This window comes from Linepithema humile, chromosome 2, assembly GCF_040581485.1.
Source record: "Linepithema humile isolate Giens D197 chromosome 2, Lhum_UNIL_v1.0, whole genome shotgun sequence".
Lineage (NCBI taxonomy): Eukaryota > Metazoa > Arthropoda > Insecta > Hymenoptera > Formicidae > Linepithema > Linepithema humile.
The window spans coordinates 31,906,904-31,923,559 of NC_090129.1; the positions used below are offsets into that span (position 1 = coordinate 31,906,904).

Sequence of the window (16,656 nt, forward strand, 5' to 3'; positions counted from 1 at the left end):
ATTAGTAATGTAAAAAAAAAATTACTCGGACCACTCCCGTTGCAGGACCCTACCTTTCGCGTGAATTGCCGCTATAATCTAAACAAAACGTATAGATATACGGTCGGCCTTGCTGCGCGTATATATGACGCGAGACACGATCCCGTGTCTCTTGATTATAGCACACAAACTATTATAGCATACGACGTCGTCACGTTTATCATCCATATGGATAACAACGGTCTTACATGTAATTCTCATAATGGAACAGATCAGAGCAAAGTTACACCGAAGGCATGTTTGCGTGCTTACGAAAGTTAGTACGCCGACGGCACAATCCTTTGAGACTAGGATACGTCGTTAGACTAACCTGCATTATTCACATGCTTGCGATTTTTCCTGCGTACCCATATTTTTATATTCCGCATAATCCTTGCATAGTATTCACTACAAAATAGGATCATTTTTTATTAAAACACGCACGTATGTTCCATCTAGTAACAGAATTTTTGTACTTACGTCGCATCATCCAATTTCTTTTCAGTTAAATACATATATAATATTATAATATTATTATAATTATATTACATTATTATTATTATTATATTAAAAGCACACATTGTGTTACATGCAATTTTTTATAGAATTTTAAAGTAAATTTACAACATCAAATAATATTATTAAATTGCAATTATTATTATGTTATTATACCACACGACAATTATTATAAAAAAATTGAAAAACCAAAATATTCTTATTGAGATAGTTTTGTACTATTTCTCTGTATAAAATATTAAAGAAAACTGTACTAAAATACGATTGATTCTCGGATAACACAATTTTTAAAATACATTAGAAAAATTTATAATTTAGTTTGGCGAATAGACAAAAACAAGGTAGCCCATTTTAGAATGATTTACGACCGACCTCAGGCGAAGGGGAAATATCGATAATCTATTGCCGTCAAAAAGTCAATGTCAATTGATCTCAATAAAATCATTGATGCGATACAGTAGATTCTTTTTGTTCTTCAGAGTGTTATAAATGTGAATAATGTTACCGAGTTAATCAGGCATGTGATACCGTTGAATTTATAATATCAAATAATTAATTAACTTAGTTCAGACTTTAATATTTGATTCCGATTATATCGATCCACATTCTACTTATTTTTATCTTTATTTAATAACTTTTATTAACATCTTCTCTTTTATCCACTTTTCTCTTCTCTTCTCTTGTTATATTATCCAAAATTAATAATTGATATTAAAATTATTAATTGATATTAAGGTAAAAGGATATTCTTATATCAATTCAAAATTAACAATATTTGAATAAAATTAATAAAATAAGAATACAATAAATATTTTAATAAAAAAACTAAAATAAGGATATAGTAAAACATGTATGATAAAAATATTTAAACTGTGATGAAAGATTTATATGGTAAAAATACATAAATAAATAGAACTTTTCCTTAAACCAGCATTAGGAAGTAGCTACGCAAAGTAACAATTGTAGTCAGTTTTGATTATCTTAAATTGAGAGAATAAACAACGAAAATTTAAGATTTATTGCGAACGTTCTCCGCACAATTTACTCTAAGGTACAATTTCAGCAGCACACGGTAGGCACAAGTGAGAGACATTTTCTCCAATTGTCGGAGGAGAATATGGAGCTCTTTTTCAGAAAAAGTTGAACCACGTCTTTACAGTATACTTCTCAAGATACGAATAAAAGTTTCGCTCTGATTGCTCCCGTTCAAATTTTATTACTCAACTTATATTATCCAGCTTATTTTTTTTTTCATTATGTAGCACTACTTGCTTGGTAGTATATTTAAATACAAAATTAATTAAGAAGAACTATAGTCTTTAATTATAATCTCATGATTAATTAATCTCAAGATTAATAAATCTCTTTTCATGAAACTCTTTAAATTTGCATTATTTTCTTGCATGTATACACAAGTACTTTTTATATTAAAACTTGGCAATATTTGAATGTGCAACATTTATTTCTCCTTAATGCGCGTACTACGCAACTTGAAGAAAATGAAATGTCAAATTTTCTTTTCTGCGCATAAGCATAGAATAATGCATGAACTCTTAGAGAAAACGGGCACTAACAACGGTGCCAAATGCCAGGAACAAAATTTCAACACTGCGTTCTTCGCTAGGGATTAATATCGCTTTGCATATTTACATATTCAAGTTACGCTGCGTTTCTTGTCGGGGCGGTAGAAAGAATGTTCTTGATAAATGCGCTCATTACTCTAGACTTACGTTTATGTTATAATTGTACGTGCAAGTTCATCGTTGCAATCTTTGTAATCTATACACGGTATTCGATATTTCTCTACAGTCATACTGGAAAATTTATAACATCTGCTACAATTTTTACGGCAGATTATCTACATAGATCTTGAAACAGCGGAGGATCTGATAAAAAATATTTTTATAACTCTTTATCCATATTTAGTATTCTACGTGTGATACAATGGACAAAAGTCATAAAACATCTGCGACATTTCATAAAAAATAATAAATATTACTAAAGGATATTAATTAGAACGCTGCTGAAAGATATTAATTAGGATATTCCTGAAGAATATTAATCAAGATAATCATTTAATCCTTTGCGGCTTTATAATGTCACGGAAAATATTAAAGATTTTTTAAGTCTTTAAACTTATAAATTGCAAAGCGTAATACGATTACGAAAGATAAAAAGATATATCAGGTGTTTTTAAAAAATATAGAATTCGCATAAAAAGTTTGCAATTAAAATCGTTAAATCATATAAAATTACCTAAATAATGTATTCAAATAAAAACTCTGAAAAGAAATGCACAAGCAAAATAATTCGCGAACGACGCAACTGATACTTTATTTCCCGGTGAATATAAAACACTCGTGCGCCGTGGCATTCCGTTTACTTTCTTTGAATTCACGGAAGAACGAAGTCGGGAATGACATTCGCGAACATTTCCAGAACGTCGATATCGAGGAGACAGTCTAAAATGTCGGCGGCTTCGAAACGACGTTTAAGATCTGACTTTCACAATGTGAGTATATATTCCTCCTGATAAAATACAGTACCCTCTCTTTCAGCTTTCGTCTTATCCATTGCTAAAAGCGCGGGTAGAACGAAGGTTAACACGTGCGAAGCAAAAAAGAGGACGAACGATGAAAACGAGTGTGCTGAGGAGGAAAGAAATGAGGGAAAAGAATATGGGGTGACTTACAAGATGCGTGCTGTTTCCCTTCAGATCGTCCCCGGTTTTTTTCCCCTCCAATAGCTTTCGCAAGCACGGATACTGATTGTGAGTTATATGCGTATCTCATGAAATCTGAATCACTGCTATTTTTGTTATTGATTTCTACCATATTTAGAACCAATATAAATGCCTTTAAAAGCATTTTTATCTTTATATTTCAAAGTATTATTTGAACAAGTTGAATAAAATTTTTAATATGCCTTTGTCGACTTCTCAATGCACAACATAAGATTATGTACAATTAAAATATTCATTTTTACCACAATAATTTTTTATAGAAATATGTATATAAACTGATTTATGAATGTAATATATATTCAATAATTCAGTCGATATATTTCTCATATTTGTGATAACTGTCATTTCGTCTTCCTATAACTTCTCGCATAATTCACTTGACGCGTCAACGAGATGACTCGTATTCCCTCGCGATGTCAGTCTTTGTCGCCGATATGCGACACGTCTCACCGTAAAAAATAAATGTATTAGCTGTGTGCATTCTCTCGCGTGAGGAAAGATAAAAAAAAGGAAGGAAAAAAAATAACTCGCGCGTGGCGAGCATTTGCAAGCCAAAACAGTACAAGCCGATACGTCGGTTTGCATATTCGCGAACCTCACTGTACTTAAATGCATTAAACAGACGAGTCGCTGCTGCGGTCGCCTGCAACAGCCGCCACAATGGAATTCAATTTTCGCAGTCGTAGGCACGAATGGGGCCGTCGGTAAAGAATAGTTACGGGCAATAGATTCGTCCGACGTGTGAAAAAGAGAGAGCAAACGATTTTCCAGAGAAATCTTTCGTCTCGCAATCGTCTAGTTTCAGAGTCTTCCCACCCTCCGCGCATTAATTTCCCCAGGTGTGCATCTTTCTGCACACCGCCTGCGCAAGAAGATATCGCGTACTTCGAGGCCGAGAATTAGATACCGGATGCCATTGTGCGCTATACATCCGTTAGTGTGCCAAAAAGCGCGACCCGCAGTGAGTCTGTTGATTTTTATGAAACTACGTAAATTTTTCAGTCACATAAAAAGTGAAAAATACACTGAATTGTACAAACAACCGTCTCACAAGAGCTATCCTCAAATGTTGTGTTGGGTAACAAAACAAAAAAAGAAGCGCGACAGCGTTTGTTAGTTGTTTTTTCAATATGAACAGAAGCGCGATCGCGCCGCTTGACACTTTTCGCACGCATTTTTGTGGCCGCTTTCGGCACTCAAACGGATATATAAACTTTACAGTCAGCGGAGAGACTTGCGATATCTTGAGAAATTTACAGTCTGAAAGATATCGCCGGGCGATATATATCGTCACGGCGGCACTTCGTTTTCCTCTCTCGCTCCAGTGAGTTCTATGTAGAACAGAGAATCGGCAGAGATGGAAGGTTCCGCAGGATAAAGAAATGATTTCTGCCCTTAAGAAGGTTCACGGGGTAGCCGCGTTGAAACCTATCCTACTCCGTCTCACTTTCTCTCTTTTTTTTTTTTAATTAAAATATAAATGTAAAGAGCCGATGGGAGCTACGCTTATTTGGCCGACGCTTACAACAAGACACATTATGCGAATCTAATTCACATTTTCTCTTTTAAAATTCTTAATCACTATGTGTACGTGTAAATGTGAGCTTAAGTGTGTGTGTATGTGTGTGTATGTATGACCGCAGTGTGTGAGCTCAGGTCCGTGGGTTCGCTAAGCCCAAATGACTGTGCGGTTCAGTCATCCTTGCGAAGGATCTCTTTGTACTTTTCGCACTCTCGTCGCGCGCGCCACGGCGCTTCGAAGAGAAACACTATAATGTCCGTCTATCTGTCAATCCGATCTACCCCCGTGTGTACGTTCGATCTTCTGCCTACCGGGGACGGGAATACTCCATTTCGAGCGATCCGTCGGTGGGCGGAGGAATAGTTACAACCGTGAGCCTTCGTTTAATTCCGAGATTGCGTCACGAAGCAGCCGTCCCGGCAGCGCACAGATGGTACCCCGTGAGTTTTTCCTTCCACGTTTCATTAGGGAGGAGACACTCAATAGCCCGGATGGCTTTCTTCCGGAAATTTATTGTCTTGCTTGGAAAGTTTGATCGCGATTAAAATCATTGTGCAATCGCGAGAGAAATAATGGAACGCGTCCATTTCACTTGGGGAGAACATTTGAGAAATTTGACATCGTCTCATTGTCAGATGCAGTATCGATACGATAGAAATATAAATTTAGCTATATAAAATTATTACATATATAAAATTATCGATAGAATTTTACGAAATTTTATTAATAAAATTTTAACTAAATTAAAGTCATTTTTTTTATCAGGAAATATTGGAACAATAAAAAATTTTTAATCTTTAAATTTTTTAAATGAAATTAAATGTAATGAATTTATTGTACACACAAATTCAAATAAATAATATTTTTTCAGGAAAATTAATTTGAAATTTAATTACGAAGATACAATTATCTAGATATTAATTCTTAAATAAATAATAATATTTGTTTAAGTTATTCCTAAAAAAAGATTGCTTTCAAAGTTGTCAAATAAGCTATTATTAAATTTATCTCACACTTTTAGTACACCTCTACGAGTCAAGTGACGAATAATCGACTAGCCGACACTTCGGCAACTAAAATTGAGGCTGTTACATTCTGCTGCTGCCTTCATAAAAATTTAAACCGAAAAGTTAGGAGTGCATAGTTTAAATTTGCGCATGTACGCGGTCGGACATATCGGTTTTAGGTCACATTTTGCAGACAGAAAAATTCCCGTTCAGCAATTTTCCGGGCAAAATTCGAAAACAAACTTTCGTCCCCGCTGCGCATTTTGCTCTTAAAAGCGAACGCCAGTATAGTGACCAGCAACTTTTCCTCCATTACAGAAATCCTGGAGGAAGGATTCAACTGATACGCCGTCTAAGCCGGGGATCCTGGAAACCGTGCGGCCGGCCAAAGGGCCGGCTGGGAAACAGTACCTCTCTTCTTGCTCGCAAAGAGGATCAAGCAGTCTTATCGTACTTGCTACCTAGTCGAACAAAAAAAGAAATAGAAAAAGCGGGCAAGACGCGGCAGGTAGAAGAAGAGAGAGAGAGAGAGAGAGGAAAAAAAGAGAGAGAAAGAGAAAGAGAAAAAGACGAGAGAGGGAAAGAGAGAGAAAGAGAGAGAGAGAGAGGGAGAGAGAGAGAAACAGAAGAGAGCGGAGAATTTAAACGCAGTCGAGAAGACAAGTTAACCCGGAAATGTTGGGTGCGGGCGAAATGACGGAATCCCGGGTGAGACGTTCTAAAATCTCGTGATCGGTGCCAGCGTCCGGCTACGGAGATAAGGTCGACCACCGTAGATCGACCGCGATGGAGGCGAGAACGGACGAGTCGGTCGTCAAGTCGATCCTTCGTAACCTCTCGCTGACCCGCGAGCACCGACACCCGGACGAGCCGCACGGAGGAACGGCCGACGCCGTCGATGACGCCTCCACGACCACGCGGGAGGAGAAGATGGTGGGCCTTCTGGGCGACATTCTCACGACGAGCGACAGCGGCGCCGACGGCAGCGAGTCGAGCTGGTTCGACGACTCGACGACCGCTGCCGCCGTCACGAGCCTGTCATCGGCCTCCTCGTCCTTCGCGGAGTCCTCGTCCTCGTACTCCACGCCGGGCACGGACAATTACACCGGCAGCGTGACCGACCTCTTCGTCTTCGAGGATCTGAGCGACTACATCAACCAACTGAACTACAGCGTCTTGGTGAACCTGACGGCCTACTACGACGAGGGATTGAATCTCAGCAACGTGAACTGCACGTCGTCGATAGTCGCCGGCGCGGGTGACATCAGGCCGGGCGAGTGCGACGCGACCGTCGACAAGTCGAACGCGAACAGCTGGTGGGCCCTGATACTCGTGATCGTGCCGTGTTTGACGCTCTTCGGTAACGTGCTCGTCATTCTGGCGGTGGTGAAGGAGCGGGCGCTGCAGACTGTCACCAACTACTTCATCGTCAGCTTAGCGGTCGCCGATCTGCTTGTGGCGGTGCTCGTTATGCCGTTCGCGGTCTACGTACTGGTAAGTTCACATCTACGTTTTCTGTATTTTATCGCATTTCAGTGTGAATAATTAATACGCATTAAAGACTATCACGCACGCAGAATTGTATTCTGATAAGAGCCGAACACGATTGACAGCGCAAAATTAATTTAAATATATATTTACATTTAAATTAATAGGAGAGCGTATTTAATTTAACTTCGCACAATTTTGCAATTTTAATCGCGTTTGGCTTTCATTTGCCTTCATATTTTAATAATCGGATATTGTCTCTCAAAGGAGTCTTTAGCTTGTTCGTTCGATTACATTTCAGTCAAATGTCGTTTTTTTTTTGTTTTTTTTTTCCATATATGTCTCGAGACATCTCATCGTTCAATGTTATTCCAAAGGAATAATTTATTTTAAATATATAACGTATTAAAAGGTTATAATGCTAATTGCTAACATTAACGTTTATCTGATCGCGGTAACAACACAGCTAGGAAATATTGCTTTTGTTGATTATCGCGCTCTAATTCCGCGAACACGAGGCATATTATACCAGAGATGTGTAACGCACGTACAGGATCCATTATCGTATATCTAGCACATGCACCGTTAAAAATTTCAAAACGATATGTCTTCCAGTTAATTATAAGATGTTGTAACATCTAAAAGTTCCTTATTTAGAAATCGTGGCGACAAACGGTTAGTGAAATTAATATCCCTGATTATAGGTCGTTGTATAATTTGCGAATAAGCTGAAAAGTCCGACGGTGGAGTCTGACATCGATCGCGAGTTTAGGTGCTAATTAAACGCTATCGTTACACAGCGTTCGCATGTACTCAATTATCAACCCTCGCGTTCAAAGTGCACGTAAAAAGAAAATTGACAAGCATTCATTTTCGAATACTCTGATCTTGTTAAAGAATGCTAGTCACTTTTAATTAATTAGAAAGAAAAATCAATTATATCGAGAACAAAAATGTCAGCTCGATGTTTTTCAAGAGCGAGAAACGAAAATCGAGTTGAAGAATACTTAAAATGTTTGCTTAGTGTTTTATACGCGAAGACAATTACTTTGCAATGCAAATGATTTGAGATTCCTAACCGGGCACACCGGCCGTTTATAGATCGAGCATCAATGTTTTGTTCGGACACAGTTCGCTTCAGTGCGACAGTTGGAATATACGCAAGCGAATCGAATGAAAACAGAATTAGTTAATTAAAGCCATTCGGGTGATTCTGCAGACGACTGCTAGCGGCGCATTCTGGTCTGTTGTCCAGAGAAACATGTTGACTAATACAGTTGTTTCCGAATCCGTTCATATCGCGATTGCTCGAAATTTTGGCATTGTGCGTAATACGTTTTATCCGAGGCAAGTCTTTAATACTAAAAATTAGTTTTTGAGATTGTCCACATTATATATTCCACAATATAAATAATAAATTTTATTCACACTTATAAAACATCTTATTCATTATCGTTTTATATGTATAATTACGAAATGCATGCTATGTGAAAATAATTAATTAGGCATAAATGTCTTGTTTGCCGATAGTAAGAGCAATTATCATAATTAAGTAATTAATTTAATAAATTAATAATAAATTAAAATAAAAAATAAACTTATGTAGCAAGAAAAATGGGAAAAAAATTTAAATTGTACGAACATAAAAAAAACGCATAGGAAAAATGTTTATAAACTAAAAAAATATTTCAAGGGCCATATATCGTAAGGTGAAATAGAATTTCAGTCACGTGAGAGACCGAGACATTGCCGGTTATGATGTCGCGTGACGATAACGCATGGCGCGATAAAAAGGTGGGGTTATTTATAATGATCGAGGCGTTGAGCACAAGAACGATATAATGCCGCGCACCGTCCGCATTGAACATTAATTCTCTCGGAGGACTTTCATGCAGTCACTTTAATCGCCAATTAACTATGCGCTTTACACTGCGGCGGCGGCGGCGGCGGCGATAGCGCTGGAATAGCGCTGCAATTATGAAGATGATCTCGTAGCTAAATACATACTACTTAACAGTATCTATGAAATTTTCAGAGATTTGGAGCAATTTTCGCTGATTCTGTCATCATACACGTCATAGAAATACGCGTTTCCGTGAATTTTTCATTGTTCTTTTGATACTGCAATGAATAAATGGAATTGAGCGAAGTGAAAGAAGTTAATTAACATGTCAAGGAAAAGAAAGTGTATTCTACATAAAAGTGACTGTGAAGATGGAAATATGAGACCGAAACAGTGAAACACAATTACAGATAAGAGAAGAAAAAGTTAAATATGTAATAAGAAAACAATGTAATGGAATAAGAAAACACTCAGTGATTGCAAAATCAATTTAAAAGGTCAAAGAGCTACTACGAGTTATCACAGGTAGAAGTGCGATATAATTAAGTATTCGGATGACGAAAGTCCAATGCATAATACAAGAACGTTTTTATTTTAACTTTATATTATTAATAATTAATTATTATAAAAGCTTCAACTCAAGATAAAAGTAATCATTTACATTCGGAATTTATATTTGAAAATAAAAAATTCTCTGTAATGATATTGTTACAAGTACAATGTTAAAAAAAAATCCACGAAAAACTAGGTCATTAATTCTCCCACAAGTCAAGTGATAAATGTGCTTCTAGTGGTGCTGGAATTTTATGTCTAAGGAACGCCAGTGCAGAATTACGCTGGACTTTTGTTTCAATCGTTAGCAGGTCGTTTGCTTATCCCGGCACGTTCCACGTAGATTGCATCGCCGCGTCCTACACACGTATGTAATGTTATTTTAAAGTCGTCAGCGGTGCCAACAGAGTTGTCGGACGCCACGTTTCGTTTTGCGTCTTTACGAATGTGACGGAACCAAAATGTGAAAGGAGCAGTTACGCTAAATCCAAATGCAAACTGCAATTTCCTGAAAATAGAACCGCGGCACGACCCCATAAACCGTCGCTCGACCCGAACTGGTCTGCGGCTATGACGTAGTATATATTGTATGAACGAATCGAACGAAACAAAAGTGCGTTTGGTCAATTAAGGCCTACGTCCGTAATCCAGCGTGCAAACGCCCGTCGATACAGTTTTCGTGTACGTCCGGATGCGTCCCACATTTCCTGCGGCGCGCAACTTTATCACAATTGCTAGTGAATGACACACGGGCAGTGGAATCTGTCGACGAAGACAGATTGCGAAAAAAATCCGAAGTAAAATTTGTTTTTATAGTACGTCGAGGAATGCGTCATAGCGTGCCACCAGATTGCTTTCGCAATCACAAACGAAAAATAGTTTTTACAATTCCACTTTCCAACTCATGTAATAATTAATACTGTTCGATTGGAATTTATAATTTATGACGATATATTTATCAAATTATCGAGAACAGCTTATTCATTTCATTAGAAATTTAAGTGTTCAGCATGACAAGTAGATTGGTATATTGATTGCTTCGGTTAACTGGATAAATACATATGTAAAACGACGCTTGGAATAAATAATTCACTTGTTTCAGCATTAAATTAACTTCACGGTACGAACATTAAGTATAATTTTCAGGTAAACATAGGCGATCGTTGTAATCTGATACGGCGTTTCGAGAAAGTTCGCGATCATTATCGATAAATTTCTAATTGTCGACGAAAACGTGTTCGCCTCGCGGACTTTCCATTAATTCTGCAACGGACGTAGATGAGTGTCCCGTTTTAATTGCACCTTAAATAATCCTATCTCCCGCTCCCTTCGCATCCTTGACATCCCGCCGTGCCAGCTGGGCTGCCAGCAGCGCCCGCGCTCCAGATTACATCGGCACGATAAAATCGAGGTGCATCTTCGCCTAAGTGCAAACACGGCGGAACGTGCCGAGATCGTCCTTCGGCCGCTTAAACGGTCGCTCCGGAGTTTCGCATTAAACGATTTACTAGCGCGGCACGTATGTATGCGCCGCGAAAGCGTCGCTCCTGTTGGATCGGGGGCACTTTACGCTCTTCACAATGTGCTCGGTGTGGCGGTGTCATCCTTCCTTTAACGACGAAGTGAAAAATGACTGCTATCTCCGTGCGCTTGTACCGCGAATTCCTTCAACTACCCTTTCGCGACGAAATTCCGCGAGCTCTTACTAGCTAAGTCGAAAGTTGCGATGCAAACTGCTCGAACAATCTTGTCGTACTTCCTAGGAGAAGGAATGTGCTCGGAGAAGATTCAGCATTTCATATTTAAAGTCGTTAACTTTAAAGCATTTGTATAAAAATTGTATGAAGAAAAGTCCAGCTATAAAAATAAAAAGCACTTTAAATTATTTTCGCTTATCGCGGAAGACTTAAACATTATTTTCTATTTTATGTAGTAAATAGTTTTTTTAATCTAATAAATATGTTTGTTAAGAGTTATTAGATATATGTTTTATAAGATATGCTTTGCGAATATATTTTTATCATACTGCATATTCTTTATAGAAATAATTTGAATTTTTACCACTCCATTGCCTCCAATGTCTTCAATAAATTCAAGTAAGTAAATTTTAAAATTTATGTTTTTCAATTGCAATAAGACTTCTTATAGCCATCACTTCTAAAACCCGACGAACAAACTTTTGCAAGTATGCAAAACGTGTCGTATTTTTGTTAAGCTTGCGTCCTTAATAGCTTCTTCCAGTTTCACCCCTCTTTCTTTCAGTTACTCTTTCTCTCCGTTCTTTTTCTCATTTTTTATTCTTTTTAGTAAGTTGAGTTATTTTTTTACGGTTTTTGTCGCATAATGTCACGAGTCTTTCTTAACGTAAAGTGAAAAATGGCGATGTTTGCACCCACATTTATGTCTCGAATTCCGCGAAGTATCTGCGTTCGCCGCGAGCATCCTCATTTTTGCAGCTTTCAGCCGACGGCGTCGGTACTCGCGTTTCCGCTATTCTCACAGGACAGATGGAACTGGGGAGCATCGCCATCAACGCAAAATCCTTTGTCTTATTTTTGTTTCGCACACCTGATCCGATTTTATAGCGTCGCTACCGTTTTTACGGTCTTCTGGATGACTTTTTCGTTAGTACACAGAAAGCGAATTGCACAGTTCCGTCAGAGATGCAAAGAAGTTTGCGCGAGCGGAAGTAGCAGTCAGCCACAATATCCTGCTCGTATATCGCGGAATATTGTACGTCATGAAAGAGGTATTGCGTATGCAAATACTTGACATCGTCGCATATTTATTTTTAGAAATATCATTATCATTCAAGTAGCATTGCACTTTAACTTTTCCAACACTTTATTTAGCAAAAGACAAAACCCAAAATTTTTTATGAATTACTTCGATGAATCACACACGATGAAGAACACTTTATAATCACAAAACTTTAAAAATATGAAAAAACTCGATTTTTTTAGATTAAACATAAAAATATACAATTAAAAAGAAATTAAAATAATATAACGGTTAAAAATTATTTATATTTCTTTTGTTTTTTATGTGATAAAATATTCTGATTGTTTCTATAATAAATTTCTTACCAATAAAATTCATTACTTTCACCAATTTATCCATATCCAAAGTTAAATCGTATTATATTACAATTAATTATTTTTAATATAAATACTATTCGCAAAAATAGATGAAATTTTTAAAACTCTGAGCCCGCATAATAATATACATCAGTGTTGCGTATTTTAAACATCGCGTAAATGTCGGTCACAAATAACATAGTCATGACGTCATTGTAATTCCGCAGATTTGCTTTATGTATTTTGATATTGCAAACGTCACAAGCGCCAAAACCAATTTTTTTGTGGTGAAAATTCCACATCTCCACAAGAATTTATATGCCTCAGTATTCGTTCATTTTCTCGTTCATTTGCTTTTAGGTTTGCGTTTAAGCACACAAAATTTAAAGCTTCGTACATTTCAGCAGAAAATTTTCACCGCTTTCGAACAGCATGTGAACTAAAATGTGTGCCTCTTCTATTTTGACAAGAAAAGTTTTTCACTGACTATAAAACTCTTCTCTATTATTACTGGAATTATATGATATATTTGGTACAAATGAATATTTTAGAAAGATAAAGCTTCTTCCATAAAATAAAATCAAAATTTACAAAGTAAAAATGTTACTAAAAATATATATTTAAATCAATTTAATTATTTTTTACATAATTTAATTATTATATATATATATATTTAGAAATAAAAACCTTCCGCAAACGAAAATTGTTTAAAAGATTGTAAACGGAATATTTAATATAGCTTTAATATAAAAAAGATAATATGACTGCCAGAGAATTATATAGATGAGTTTTTTCCCCAGTATTTCCCATATTTGCATATTAAATACGCAGACCATATCTTTTCTTCGTTTGTTTCCGGTAATTAAATATGTATAAAATCTCTCAATTTTATATATAAAATAATTCTTCACAAAAATGTTTACCACCAATATTAAAATTATTCTGTAATAATAAAAAAGTAAGATAAGAAAATATATTTAGACATACCGCATTAATTAATTTTAATGTAGAAATGTTTAATTTGCATATTTTAAATGACAAATTTATTTTAAAATTTAATGTGGTTTTTTTAATATGAATATTATTTATGTAAATTATGAATAACTAAGAATATAATAATTATTAACAATAATAAATAATGTTTTGATATTTTTAATAAAAAAATATTTTTAATAAAAATAGGAAAACATGCTTGCACAGTTTGTTCGATAATTTTAGAAACACGCTATATATTCGCTGAGAAATTTATTCAGTCACGGTCATTCATTTTCAAGCATTTAAGCATGCAAATCTAGCCCGTCATGTATTTCCGTACAGTGTTTCGATCGCATTCGAATGCGAGGAAAAGTAAAGAACGTGCTTTTATTGCGGCACGATTCGTTTTGCTAATCCACTTACTTTATGTCAGCAAACGCGAGACGTGGTACAAAAGGCGCCAAGAGTAATAAACCATGCGTCTAACACGTTGCATTTCCATTGCGCAAAGCTCTCTTAAGTTTTTTTTACGTACCGACAGAAAAAACGACCGGATCGAGATGTGATTTGCAGACGCGATTACGAAAAACCAGCGGAAGTTTGATGCAATTTCATTACGTGTTTCGCTGTGCGAAGTGGAACAATACACGCATTACTCAGAATATATTGCACAGTAATTTCTTTTTGTTTATATTTTATATGTAGCAAGAGCAAATAAATCTTGGACCGGCGTTTCTAACAATAATATTATCAATATCATATCTAGGTCTAGGATTTGTTATCGATGTTCTCAATTTTCTTGGATCCTTCTTCTGCACATTATAGGCTATTATTATTAATGTTAGTATACAGAACTTACAGAGCTTACAGAGGAAGTAAACAGCAATGCGATCTCTGTTATATTAAGTCCAAAGAAAACCCCTGAAAAAAAGAGTGATTCTGTAAAGATCAATCGCCCTGTTATTTTTCATCTCGATGTACAGACGGTGCGTGGCAAGATATCGGCGAAAGATGCCGGTGAGGAAACTGCGACGGAATATTGCAATTTCGGCGGAGCACGTGCGTGCTCTTCGGTACGATCAGAGGGGGTGCCTTTGAAGGGTTTTGTCGAGGGGTGCTGGCGTGACCGCGAGTAATTTCGAACGGCGTCCCTCCCCTTCAGTCCGTCCGCCCACCCCAGCCGTGGTCGGCCTCAGCGCTCCTCGGCTGTCTCGCCGAGTGGAACAACACCGGCGGTTCGCCGGGGCAAGGTCTATGTTAATAACACACAGATCACTTCATCGCATGCATGCTTATTATTTAGCCGAGCCAGCACAGTTTTGATTCGTGCTGGCTACACACGCCGGCGAACATGAATATTAATGCTCGCGGCACGAAATGGTCACTTTTCTTCTGGAAATAGGCTGCCAACACTGTGCGAACGATGCCGGAAGAAACGGCCGTCCTTGACGAGGCGCTTGATTGTCTCCTACCTGTCGGCACGACCTTGACTCCTGCCCTCGAAAGCACGGCACATGCCGCGATTCGATCCATTGATGTCGCTGATCGTGCTCGTCATGGGATATAATCGTATATTACAAACGATCAGTACACAAGGTATCATTTACGATTGATGATACAACAATCAGAGAGCGAGCAGGTGGTGATTTTACGCGCAAAAATAATTTGAAAAAATTTTACACGAGTGAAGTATTACGCGCGAAATTGAAAAAAGTATCTGTCGAAATTATTCAAATTAATTAAATCTACTCTTTTTCTCTCCGGAAGAATTTATCGTTTTTACCATTTGCCGTTCGAACCGATAGACCCATTTAAATCCCAAAATAATATGCCTTCAATTAATTGCCTTGTAAATTACTTGGTAATTGCGGTACTTTTCTATAATTTTCTCTAATATATTATTTAAGCTATTAACTTGTCAACGTGCCTTTTCTCGAGCAAGTCCTTTCCTTTGTAGTGGCTAAGGTCATTTCTTAAGTCACTTTCATAAAAGTCATAAATTAGTTTGACAGCAAAATTGCTAACAACTTTTCTCCCGACATGCCTGACACACGTGACTCGCAAACTATGTATATCGATATCGAGAAAAATAGACTTATATAAAAATTTCTATTGTTACGGCTTTATTAAGCTTTCCTTACGAAGCGGCCTGTATCGATTAAACTTCCTGTTTCTGATGATTCATTGTATATTTTTCATCGTTATCGTTACATACTGTAACAGAGCTATTTGCAATATCTTTTACTTATACTATATTTTGTTCGATACCATTGGGATTCGAGCAGAAAACAAAATACACATACACTTCTATTTCATTTTCTTCTTTTATTATATTCCAATGTTGAAGCCAAAAAATGTATTTTTTATGCATTCCCACGGTTCATACCTAAAATTATTTTCCTCTAAAAAGCAAACGAGCTTTAATAATTTAGTAAATAATAAACAATTGAATTTTCTTTACATCCGCAACGCGCGAAATGTGAAGATTTAAGGAAATGCAAAATTTTCTTCCTCTCTCCGTGGAATCTTTTTATCAGAAAATCAAAGTCCCGCGTGCGCATAATGTTCTCGCTTTCCTCCCGCGGCGTGGCAATAAATCACTAACTCGTTGAACTACGTGCATGTAAGTAACGACTCAGAATGAGTGCTGCGAAATCCGGCGGAGCGTACGTTTCGACGAGTTCGTAGTAGCTTGCCTATGAGGAACACACAACGCGTGGGAAGACCATTCACAAGATTAAGAGCATAACCGTGCGATCTTCCTGCGCGAGCTATTTCTCATAGCGCAAGTATCTAGCTGAGGCTTTCGGAGTGAATTAGATTTCTAAGGGCGATTCTTCCACTGATCTTCCCGAAAGCTAACATATCTCGTCGGGAGAGAGAGAGCAATTTCGTGATTATAATGGAATATAGAC

General features: G+C 37.0%; 1 protein-coding gene across 10 annotated transcripts in view; it reads left to right on the forward strand.

Annotated features, from left to right (window-relative positions):
- The window catches only part of Dop2R (dopamine D2-like receptor), a 208,827-nt gene that overhangs the window by 8,035 nt on the left and 184,136 nt on the right, over window positions 1–16,656 (forward strand). For all 10 annotated transcript variants that reach the window (XM_067350175.1, XM_067350172.1, XM_067350174.1 and 7 more), the window contains one exon: window positions 6,125–7,300. In XM_067350175.1, the coding sequence (XP_067206276.1) occupies window positions 6,593–7,300 (708 nt within the window). In that variant the 5' untranslated portion in view covers window positions 6,125–6,592. The remainder of the gene's footprint in view (window positions 1–6,124; window positions 7,301–16,656) is intronic.